Source organism: Mizuhopecten yessoensis, unplaced genomic scaffold, assembly GCF_002113885.1.
Source record: "Mizuhopecten yessoensis strain PY_sf001 unplaced genomic scaffold, ASM211388v2 scaffold10989_1, whole genome shotgun sequence".
Taxonomy (NCBI): domain Eukaryota; kingdom Metazoa; phylum Mollusca; class Bivalvia; order Pectinida; family Pectinidae; genus Mizuhopecten; species Mizuhopecten yessoensis.
Genome location: NW_018408822.1, coordinates 239167 through 252537, shown reverse-complemented (window position 1 = coordinate 252537; position 13371 = coordinate 239167). Strand labels below are relative to the sequence as shown.

Here is a 13371-nt window from a genome sequence, read left to right as displayed (position 1 = left end):
TGCCCCTACGACATGTACAAGTGATCAAGTGATGGATTTAGATATATATAACAGGCGAAAGAATCTCCGTAAGGATAATTTTTCTGCTTTTATTATATATTCTATGACGTTGTTTAAACATATTCAATTGGGAAACTTCAACAGTCGTTTCGCGACACAAGCCACAAGTAAAATGTGACTTCCGTTGTCAAAATATCCCCTCACGTTATTTTTTGTAGAAAACTGGCAGTTCGCAAATGGATATTTTTAAGGCGTAGATGCTGTAGGTCCTTTTCTTTAATAAACATACAAACGAATGTACCTGAATCGCTGAACAACTGAGGCGACCGATATGCACTATTGTGACTTACTTATCCGATTGAGTGCAACTATTTCATTAAGAATGAACAGCATTGTGCACGTTATCGCAAACCATACCTTACGTCCTGTAATAGGAATAGAGATATGAAATGTAATGAAAATAATCTTTATATTCGAATGTCTGAACAATGCATTAATAGTTTACACATGTTAACATTTCCTAATTTTGTCCAACAGACTGCCAGATTCCGAACTGCCAGACGTGCTTCAGTAGGAACTACTGTACCCAATGTCGGCCTCCGTACATATCCTACAGGGGGCGCTGTATCGAACGATGTCCAGACGGACTACATTATGCAAACTATTCCAAAGACTGTCGTATGATAGGTAAAATCTGGGAGTTTAGGATCATTATATATAATTACATTAAAATATCTAAGGGCCTAAGAAGTAATATCAACGGAAAATCCCATATAACATTGGATCCTTACAAACGTATGATAAGAATTACTTCAAAATGGTATATAAGGAAAAAGCAAAGACGTAGCTTTTATCAAGCTTCAGTTTTACCGGTATATTCTAAATTATGGCTTACGCTAGCAGAGGGTTTTCCTGGGGTTTTTTTTCAGTTATATTCCAACATATTTCTATTTCGTTTAAATGCATTGCGAGTGTTCTGTGATTTCTGTGTCTCGAAAAATGAGCGGATTGCTCCGAAAATTTGATAAACTTACGGTGTCTACACTTTTAGAACTGCTTCCTTGTCCCATATATAAAAACATATGATATATTAAAAAAGCTCGGATAAAACATTGATGAGAAATACTTGAATTGTAATTTGAAATACTCATGAGCGGGATACGGAAAACAAACAGCTCTTGTAATAAATCAGCACCTGTTCTTTAAGTGGCAATCCATGGGTTTGTGGTTGCTTGAGCTTTTTTATAATTATTCACGAATCTCGAGCAATCTTCAATGCAGATGGCGGTGAAGACATGTTGATGAATTTCTCTCCTTTAAAAAAAAAAGTTTTACATTTTCACTACTCTTTAATCGTTATGATTTTCTCCCTATATTTAACCAGAATTTCCCTATGTGTATCTGTGTTAACAGTCGACTGTATGGTGGGACCATGGGATCCGTGGGGAGCTTGCACGCGGAATGGTCAGACGTGCGGATACAATTACGGAATAGCCACGCGCACCCGAGAAGTACTGGAAAATCCGTCTCCGAACGGAATCAGCTGTCCTGCCCTGGCAGAAAACACATGCTGCCAAATGACCATGCGACATTGCGCAGGTGAGGAGCTGTTCCTAGCATTAGGGCTTGAATCTTTTGATTCCTTTCTCTGAAATATAACACAAAAGTGGACTTGAGCAAAACCATACTTATGTAGCATAAAATATATATACATATATATAATAACTTCAATTTAACGTTGTGCTTTGGAAAAGTTTGCACACTATTGATATGATGAACTCATGAATTATGATATTTGATAAATCGATAAACAGGAAAATATTCTTCTTCCCACTTTTGACTTTTGACCTCGCGATATATTTTCATTTTTCTACCTAATTATAACTGATATAATTTGCAAATGTCCTCTTAAGTAGACGAAGTTACCTTGCTACATCTAATGATATTTTATTTTCAATAACAACTTGTTAAACATCCCATTTAGGTGGATAATTGATCGGTTAAGCCTATGTGAGATAAGCTTATTATTCGATTATAAATTTCAAGTCAATTTAAAACACCATATCTCTCAATTAACACTATCTGAGTAATCAATTATGGTATCAATAGCAATCCTTTACACTGAGTTAAAACACATCTATCTTCTTTATGCGTTTTTGATATATAACAAGCGGCGATACCGTTGAACACAGGAAGGGTTACTTCCCTTGTAAATTATTGTAGACGATATACAGCGGCTATGCTGAAGTCCAAACTTTTAATTGTATTTCTGGGATCGGAAAATCAAACCCTTCAAGCTCCTGTTGTATTGATCAAAATGTCACCTGACGTCAGGTTGCGCATATAAAATAGCCTTTCAATGTCCAGCGTATATCCTATATAATTTATGTATTGATATTGAGGAAATATGTTATCTTACTGGTACATGCATGCATCTTAAATCTTTCCGAAAGGTTCCACAATTTGAAACTTTTAGAAGAACATAACTTGTAATATATATATCGTGTAACTTGTTAAATGATGACACATTTTATATTTATCCAAAAAAGTAATATTTTAGTTCTGAGGTATTTGCTAATTAGAACATATTATAACGGTGATTAACTTTAAAAGTAAATCGCAGTTAAACCACGTAAGGTAGCGTAGAAACTTTGCTGATATTTCTCTTCAATAGCATTTCTGTTTTGATGATATAAGTATCAGAGTTGCCTTTGATGATAAATAATGGCAAAGTGGGGGATACATGTTATACTGTACTCAATGTGAATACAGCTTCGATGTGAAGTTCAGGTATTATGTTTACAACATCAGGTAAATTTGAAAAACAAATGGCTACCAATCAGAATAGACGATTTGTGAAATTGTTTGTTTATAACATGAAGCAAGTAACTATGATAGTCTTTCTTTTCATAATATAGTTAAAAGCAAAGGCATATTACATCATCCAGTCAATTCATTCTCCATTCATAGAGCAACCATCACATAGCATGTTTTAAGCAGCGCATGTTCCCCTATTAACACATCAGATCTATATATTGTATGATTGCATGAGCTTAATTTTGTTTTGTCAGTCATTATGTCAAAGTTCAATACGGTGACGCCATTCAATTAAAACATGAATGTAATTTTTTTTAGAGATTAAATAGAAAGGAAAGGAACAACATTAAACTAAATGCTATATTTTTTAGTATTTTTTTTATTATGAAGTTATTCAACTACATATAGTGATAATGTTAGCTTGTAAAGACGAAACAGCTATGTGATGCAGTGTAATTCATACTGTACCTGTTACCAAATCTGTAAAGGAGAAATCACATGTGTCACGTTTTTCTTTCTGAAAATGACACGCTCAGTCTCACCTGATTAAGAGATCATTTCTAGTAAGAGATCATCTGCATTTTTAGACCTTTGTATTAGCTAATTTCATTTTAACTGAAGCTATATTATGAGACAATCTGCAAAAAAAGCACTACATGAATTTGCTCAATGTGGTCTGTTAGGCTGTATACAATGAATGACTTCCTTTCCTTTCCATATCTTTGAACTAATCCCGTAGCATGCCACTTATTATAGACGTATTGTGAACGAGCTTCTTATTTTTAACAAAAGCAAATAGGTCTGCCGTTGCCTTAGTTCATCTCAATCTTTATCTTGATGTATGTAGAAATTCGGATTCCTTGTAATGGATTGGGACCCTTTTTCTTAATCTGTAGCAGTTGCATTTGTCTTAAATCCCCCGAATAAACACTTTACAACGCAAAAGCCATAAATATATTTACTCTTCTTTCATTAAACGCACGGGAAGTCCTGCGTTCAACAGATATACATTTTGAAGGTAAAAAAACTCCAAAAAAACTAGAAGGTACCACCTAAAAGCTTCTGATTGGTGATGCACGAACGTATACAGGATATCAAAAGATAAAACATAGCGTTGGTGAAATAAGATCCAAGAAGCAAAACAGAAAGAAAGAAATCTTTTTACCACAAGGAGATAACACAATAAAGTTGAAAGAAGTTGAATGAATCTGGTGTGTTTGACGACCATACAAACTTCACCATACAAACTTCATCCTCAAAACTTTTCCATTCCTAGACGGCACCTAACAGACCTTATAGTTAGTATATGAGTTGTGACGTAGATGTTACCATTTGAATCAAGCCTCGCTGTACGATAGTTTGAGTCAGCTTAAAGTTGATTTTGAGCTTTTTATATTCCCAACATTTGGAGAATAAACGAGAGATCTAACACATTTCATTATTCTTTTGCCGTTCGCTGTATTCACCCAACTTCAACAGGAACATTAAGAAACTGTGTTTAAATAAGATAATATCGGTTCAAACGTCATTCCCTTGGACGGTAATAATGTAGTTATTTGTTTATTGCCTTTATGACAAACAAAAATAGCTATATCCGGCCAATGAGTTAAGACAATGGTAAACAATAAATCGATAAATACAATGACGAATATCGGTTATGTAATTTGTTCACACATTAAGAAAACCGAAAAACGAAAATAATTGAGAGTGTAGATTGAAACATTAAAACCATTTTGTATCCATTAAAAAAAATTAATATCAATTATAATGATGTCTATTATGATACGTTCTACCCCCATATCAAGAAAGTAAACGAAGACGATGTGACAATATGACACACGAGATTATGTCACATAGTAAAAAGACTGTGTTGGAATATATGGAACCTCTATAAGAAATGGGAGACATGTTGATATATCTCTATATTTACCTTTAGTTGATCTCTATATTTACCTATAGTATATTTCATATATTCTTATTAGATATATCATAAAATTGGTAAGAAGTACTACGCCTCAATTCCTCGTTATAACAAAACCGCTCTAGTAGGGTTTCTATTTGTAAACAAGGGATTTATTGCCACCCACAAAAATTAATGTTTAAGATTTCCCCTGTCACATAATCATTCGTGTTAACATTTCACTGATATCAACATTCATGTATCTAGATAGTATTATTGTATTCATCTTAACATCAACGTTTAGAGATACTAACATTTTGCAGTTCATCACCAATTCCTTGTGTGTTTCATTAACAAAAATATAGTCTTTCTTCTCATCGCTTCTTTTAGCAAACTTGACAAAGGCAGTCATACTCATTTATTGGTGTCGACCAATTAAACTAAGTCAATGGTAGGGAAACTGACTTCACAATTAATTGATCTTATTACGTTAGGCTTAGCACTAAATTACATGTATGGATATATGATCAAGATATGGAAATTTTCACCTGAAAATCTATGGTGTATATCACTCGATTTGGTCCAGTTTTTAAATGTGTTAATGAAAAGTAAACCAAATCTATGTATGTCTTCCTTCTTTTTTGTACTTGTCTAGTCGTCTCAAAAATCAAACAAGAATATGAAACTGAAATCAAATTGGATAAATGATATGCTTTTTTGACGGCGAGTAAAGCAAATAAAAATTGGGAAATCAGTTGGGTTGTTCGTTCACACTACTAATTGAAACTAAACCATAGAAAAAAATGCATGTGAAACTCGATCTATATACTCGTGACTTCGTATTCTAATGCTATATTTAAGAACATTTTCGTTAAAAGTATCTCTTTGTATCTCAACGAACCCCTTTATAACACCAACATTTATCTGGACAGATTATCAGTGTTTATTGTAGCAGAATGGTAAGGTAACTGGCTTCAAAGTTGACATAGATAGAACACAAATTAACATGTATGGATACTTGAGATATGAGAATTTTAATATGAAATAATGTTTTAACCAGTAATGTGTAAAATGAAACATGTACATATCATTACTCTATCCTACTATATTTTAGGTGTAGGTAAGACTCTTTACAGATTTTGAAGTCAGAACCTCTTGCCTGTGGTCTATAATTGTGTGTCTATGAGCTGACCTCTTGTGTACCGTTAAGATTCAGCGTTTCAGACCCCACACTGCAATGTCGACCTGACACTCTACATAATTAAGCAGTTCCTATCATAATGTTTTCTTTGTATTACCTGTCAACAGAATTCCTCAGAAGTAGCGAGCACTACCATTATAACCGCAATCTAACCCTGCATGTCTGTTTACATAAGTTTCCTCGGAGGGGTTTCAAAGGCTAGCCATCTATTCTTCTAACGTAACAGTTCGGTAATTAGCTATTTCTGGCTTCATAAATATAAAAGTAACGGAATATTTTTGAGAAACCTTTTCTTAATACAACCGCTTGTGTATTATATTGCGTAAATCAGAGATTGCTGAACATTTAAACCCGTCTGCGAGCTATTTCTTTTTTCATCTAAATAACAGAATGTATTGATTTTTGGACTAACTTAAACTTCATTTGTTATCTTAGTAACAGTGTGCATGAAATTCCTAGCCTAAAGCTTCAAACTAACTCCATCCATTTTTCCTGATGCATGTCATTACTACTAACCTTAATGTCCGGTCGACCTTTAATTATGACAACTACCGGAAGTGGAAAAACAGATGTCGAGCATGGTCCGGATGTGCCGAACTGACGATTTATATTTTGGATTTAATTTTAATGTTTTATCGATCCTGGCTAACAATGAAGCATCCTAGGGGAGGTTTCTTAACTTTAGCCTGATGAGGCGTTTGATGTATACTTCCAGATCTGTTACACAATAACTCAGATCTTACTCTTGAGAAAAGGAAAAAGCCATTTGGAAAGCGAAAAAGACGACGGAGACGAAAAAAGAAACGAAAGTACAGAAAAAGAAAAAGGGGAAAGAAACGAAGACGCGGAAGAAAGAACAAACATCGAAATAGAAAGAGATTACAAAGAAAACGAAAACAAAGATTACAAAAAGAGGCTTGGGAGGTGTTTTGTCGCCGCGGCCGAGTGTATAATGATATTGATATTCTCTCTAACGGATAGTGGTGAGGGCATACATGTAAAACATTTCCTTTGTGCTATAAGGTCCATGGTGGATCGTCCCCTTAAGAACCTATTATTATATGTTATACAGGTTCAGATGAACGTACTGTGAATACAGACCCAGTAACGGATCAAGGTACTTCTCTTAGTGATTGTGAGAGCGAGAATGACTAGTGTTGCTGCCTTCTCTAGAGAACAAACAATACTTTGGAACCGCCTTCTATAAGACGCGTCACCGCTGTTGAAGTTGGTATTGAACAAACAATTACAACAGTGTTTACCATGAAGCTAAATTTCATTCGAAAGTGTTCTTTAATTCAAGAATTTTAAAAGTGATACATTCTGATAACATGATGATATATGGATAATCGACTGAACATTCGGAAATTGTGTTGTTTACTTCCAGTGTTAGAAATCTAAACAAGGAAATGTATTTAGGGTTTTTTCAACAAACTACGTGCGACTTAATGAAGGATCATTTTGTGGTGACGAAGGAGTGAAAAGGCGGGTAATATTCTGGTTGTGCTTTCATGGCTGTGAGGTCACTGCCATATTGATTATATACATGTATATGTGATGCAGTATGCTTGGAATGACGTTTCGATTTATGTGTACAAGTGATTTACGTCACATTGATGATGTAAACGTGATATGTAAATATTTTCATCTGGATGACGTCAGGATGACGTTTACAGGACGGGGACAGTCAAACATTTTTGGACTGTTGGGAAGCCTTGGTCAACCTTATCGTCGTGACGTCAGGTTTTTTACAGGTGGACGGATTCGTTGAAGTGGAACATTTTCATCATTGCAAACATTTGATTTAACATGCATTATTTAAATGACCAGGATTCAGGTGAATCCAGCTTCATTCGGTTAATGACGTAATCAAATGAAATTTGATATCTTCATAATTATTAAACAAGAAAATAAGAATTCCTGATCATGAGAATCCATAAGAAACATTTTTTTAACATGACATTGAAATAATGAAGCTTGGTTTAACGATGATCAGTTTATTAAAGTTAATGAAGATATGACTTCTGAAATGGTTGTTACTTGATATACTACATTTTCATATGACAATACTAATTTGATTTCCTCTCACATTTCTAAAACAGAACATATGTAAAAACTATTTTGATGGTTTTCCATTATCTTTATACTTTAAATCATTTTATTGCATGCCTGAAGGTTTTATTTGCGGATGATTGAATTCGAGATTGAGAGGATGTTATTTCGATACTGTTAGTACCTATCTATGGAATGAATATTTATGGAAGAGTTATAGAGCTACTAAGTCTCGTAAATTAATAGGAAATAATTGTTTGTGAAAATAATGTGATACACGGTACTTGCAATACTATTTTCAAGAAACCATGTAGGATGTATATCAACCTATCAGACACGGCTACAACGACAGAAAGAAGACAAGCAGTTTAGGGTTGTGCTATAAGTCATATCAAATGGTTACAGTGCTAATATGTATTTTATCATTGTAACTAAGGTTACAGTGCTAATATGTATTTCATCATTGTAACTAAGGTTACAGTGCTAATATGTATTTCATCATTGTAACTAAGGTTACAGTGCCAATATGTATTTTATCATTGTAACTAAAGTTACAGTGTTAATATGTATTTTATCATTGTAACTAAGGTTACAGTGCTAATATGTATTTTATCATTGTAACTACGGTTACAGTGCTAATATGTATTTCATCGTTGTAACTAAGGTTACAGTACTAATATGAATGTTATCGTTGTAACTAAGGTTACCGTGCTAATATGTATTTTATCATTGTAACTAAGGTTACAGTGCTAATATGAATGTTATCGTTGTAACTAAGGTTACAGTGCTAATATGTATTTTATCATTGTAACTAAAGTTACAGTGCTGATATGTATTTTATCATTGTAACTAAGGTTACAGTGCTAATATGTATTTTATCATTGTAACTACGGTTACAGTGCTAATATGTATTTTATCATTGTTACTTAGGTTACAGTGCTAATATGTATTTTTTTATTGTAACTAAAGTAACAGTGCTAATATGTATTTTATCATTGTAACTAAGGTTACAGTGCTAATATGTATTTTATCATTGTAACTAAGCTTGTTTTTCGACTTGGGTTATGGGCTCACATTTCCATGTCTGTCTTTTTCTGGAAAATGAAACATAGAGTTGGACATGAAAGGTTAACACACGACCCCGACAAGATTATATATTTTGTCATCAATCAGAACAACAGAAAAAAAATCTTTTTCACATTTGTTATTTTTATTTGATTATTTTTTTCATTGTCACTGGCATAATGAGGTTCATATGTGAGAGAGTTATCGATCTTTCATCGTCACATGTAAATAATCGATATAATGATACTAGTGACTGATCGGACACTGTCCTGTTTGTTCTTCAAGTGTGATGTCTAAAACGTTGAATACGTTTTGAGAAAAAGTAAACAACATCTTAATGTTGTATATCTAAAATGTATTGTCTTAATTTATATTCATTGAACCTTTTTTTTATAACAGATTGAAAGTAGACCACAATGAGAGTCAAATATTTAGGCAAAATCCATATCTTCTGGAAATGTAAACGAATTATCTAATCAATACATACAATTTCTACTGTGATGTTTAACACGACTTGTCCGAGGAAACCTTGCCACTAAATTGAAAATACAAAATAGTTTGTCTATCTGTTTTACCTTTGTAAGGACAACGGATTTAAAATTCGATTTACATTAGAACATTTTGATATTTTCCGATGGCGATTCCTGACAACACAGAAATCATCTTAAACTGGAACAATATGTAATTTTACATTTACACATGTCACAACATACAACTTCATGTAACACAAATACTTTCTTCACCTAGAATAATATTTTAAAAAATAAGCTTACAATCGTGTGCAAGCTTGTTTAATCATTGTAACACACTGGCATAAGCCACTTCTCCTACAATAGACAGGGAATCAATAGGTTTATCAATAATGAAACCTAGCCTACTTGGGCTGATTTTCATGAAAAATTTCACTTGCAAAATATTTTCAATTTCGACTTCAATCTTATTTGCCTCATGATCCTGTCGCCACAATTAAAAACATATATACTGAAAATGAAAACGAATGATTCAAATTTTATATTGATTTCGTCGTGTCAACAAAAAAACGCTTGAGTATATCTGCTACTAAATTTAAGAACGGTCACAGTCTAAGCCGCGTGCAAAAGGTATATATATATATATGTATGTTTAATTTTCTATACTTGGTGATACTTCTTTTATATATGAAAAAATGCATTGATTGGAGGGACAATCGCATAACGAAATTTCGTTTTAATCTTATTTTTTATGGACGACCTATTTCAAGAGCAAGCAAAGTAATTCTCATGTAGTTTTCTGACATTGTGATTATCTACAAATACTGTTTTAAGAAAATAAAATAGCCGTGCCATTCAATTAGAGCCTTTGGCTGAGGTCGATACCTGGATTTATCAACCCAAAAAAAATAAAACAAATACCGAGGACGCAATCCGAGGTTAATATATCTTTTCACGGGTCGATAAATTCCGGTATCGAACGAATTAAAAGGCTACAATTGTTTTATTATTTTCAAAACAGTAATGTAAGCAATCTGATAAAAAAAGAAAGCGGATGCGGGACTGTACGTTGTTTGGAGACACGTCATAATTCTATTTTTAGAAACACCCAGTCCTTCAACAAAAATCACGCGCTCCAAGTCAATATCAGTTTTTATCGATGCACACTTGATGCACTCCTGTCCAATTACTTGTCGGGAATAATATGAAAAAAATAATAATAGATTTTATCAGTCATGGGCAACCTACAATGTGTCCATATATAACAGAAACATTAGATGTTATCAGTATGGGCAACCTACAATGTGTCCATATATAACGGAAACATTAGATTTTATCAGTCATGGGCACCCTACAATGTGTCCATATATAATGGAAACATTAGATTTTATCAGTCATGTGCAACCTACAATGTGTCCATATAAACGGAAACATTAGATTTTATCAGTCATGGGCACCCTACAATGTGTCCATATAAACGAAACATTAGATGTTATCAGTATGGGCAACCTACAATGTGTCCATATATATCGGAAACATTAGATTTTATCACTCATGGGCAACCTACAATGTGTCCATATAAAACGGAAACATTAGATTTTATCAGTCATGGGAACCCTACAATGTGTCCATACATAACGGAGACATTAGATTTTATCAGTCATGTGCAACCTACAATGTGTCCATATATATCGGAAACATTAGATTTTATCAGTCATGGGCATCCTACAATGTGTCCATATATAATGGAAACATTAGATTTTATCAGTCATGTGCAACCTACAATGTGTCCATAAATAACGGAAACATTAGATTTTATCACTCATGGGCAACCTACAATGTGTCCATAAATAACGGAAACATTAGATGTTATCAGTATGGGCAACCTACAATGTGTCCATATATAACGGAAACATTTGCTAGATTCATTTACATTGTAATACCAATGTTTCTTTAAGAGTCGATTTGTTAGTTTGTTAGAAAGTAACATTTACAGAATAAAAGTTTACTAAAAATACACATGTTTGTTATTCCTTTTGAAGTCTGCCTTGAGTAAACACATATTCCGACAACATCGGAACTTAAAAACGATACAAAATGACCGCATAGAGGTTGAGGGGATACAAATACAAACGGAAACGAATTTACTCTCATTAAAACTAGAGACGAAATCCGGTGTTCTGGAAGGAATAGCTTTGCTTTCAAAACATGCGGCATCAGACCGTTTACACAAGTACGTTCTTTACGCGATGCCAGTCTTCCAAGTGTCTGGAAGTTTTCACTCTTAAACGAAAATATTGTTTCAACATTAAATACCAATAAATTCAAAATCCCCGATCACATCGACTTTAACATGAGCGATATACTTGACACACATGATGTAGAGGATGATGGGAAGGATACTGCAGGTGTGTGTAAGTGGTGCACGTTCGATGGGTCTGCGATTTGTTTTCTCTTTTTCTCTCAATCTGACGTGAGACAAAGATTGACAAAGATTCAATGCTTTATTTACTAATTTTCAGACAACTATGTGCGGAATAAGAGGTCATATATTCTCATATAATCAAATAACGGCTGACAGAAACTAAAGTTAAAATATCGTCAAATAAATCTCCTCACGTAAGTGACGGTTTAGGTTTTAAATAACGGAATATATTTACATCATACCATGCACATATCATCTTCTTAAGCAAAAACAAATATTGGAATTGATGCATGGTGCCATCCTCGCCAGGGGTTACGGTCATTTTCGCTCTCTACACCCCTGGAATATGTCATAGCAAAATTGAAGGCACGAAGATAGCTGTTTGATTGGTCTCGGGTAAAAAAAAAAAACCTCACCAATCGCTGGGCTGATACCTGTCCTTTGAATATTACAAAGGATAGACGCCCAACTTCAAAACCTGTCAATTTTTACCGTTACGTGACCACGAGACTCTTTTGATGTACATCAAAGGATCGAACTAGTCTTTTTGTCTCACCAACAACGTGGCGCACATCGAGCCTTCAATTTTGCTATGACATATTCCAGAGGTGTAAAGAGCGAAAGTGAGCGTAACCCCTGGATATCGAGGATGGCATTGTGCTTGACTGAAAACTTATGATTCACAAAATTCATGCTTATGTCTAAAAGAACAGATGCTGCATGGTTTTTGTACCAGGTAATCTGTGCGGATTTGGATTAGAGAAGCATAATTATCGAGGAGAAAATACATATTGGTACAGAGATAATTTTAGATGTACCGTTCTGTCTTTTAAAGCAAGCCCTCATCTTCGAATTTAGACATTGTTATTCGACCGATGTCTTTCTCCATAGCTAACGTGGCAATCATTTCCAAAATCATCAAACCACATCTACGACAGGAATTTGTCATTTGTGTTACTTTAAAATTTGAAGCAAATTTCAAACGGAACCGAATGAAGTTAAACCTACAATGTTAAAACTTCAAAACATAATAAAGTTTTCAAGGTCAAGCAAAACGAGTTGTTGGCACTCTATGGAGTGTGATGGTGAGAATCCTGTTAGTCACAATTTTTTTGGAGTCAAATAAATAATTTACAATAAGTTCAACACACAAGGACACAATCGGACCTCAGACTCGGCAACGGGAACCAAAACAACACAAAAACCTAATTAATGACACCAAGAACTCACAAAAAAGGGGCGAAACTATATGTAAAGGTTTCTTGTTGTCAATGCGGTAACCGCCAGGACGTCTACTGTAAAATTTATAAAAACAAAATGTAAATATGACATGCTTGTGTCTGTTCTTTCACTGGACAGTAACGTACATGTCGTGTTGCTATAGATACCGTATCCTGTAACAGTGGCAGCATATGTTCCTTACAAGGGAATAAGTTAATGG

At 34.0% G+C, this 13371-nt stretch overlaps 1 protein-coding gene across 1 annotated transcript in view; it reads left to right on the top strand.

Annotated features, from left to right (window-relative positions):
* LOC110464450 (R-spondin-2-like) overlaps positions 1 to 7083 on the top strand; it is a 51745-nt gene extending 44662 nt beyond the window's left edge. Inside the window, exons 3-5 of the mRNA XM_021519668.1 lie at positions 538 to 687; positions 1414 to 1599; positions 6634 to 7083. Of these exons, the coding sequence (XP_021375343.1) occupies positions 538 to 687; positions 1414 to 1599; positions 6634 to 6899 (602 nt within the window). The 3' untranslated portion in view covers positions 6900 to 7083. The remainder of the gene's footprint in view (positions 1 to 537; positions 688 to 1413; positions 1600 to 6633) is intronic.
* The last annotated feature ends 6288 nt before the right edge of the window (positions 7084 to 13371 follow it).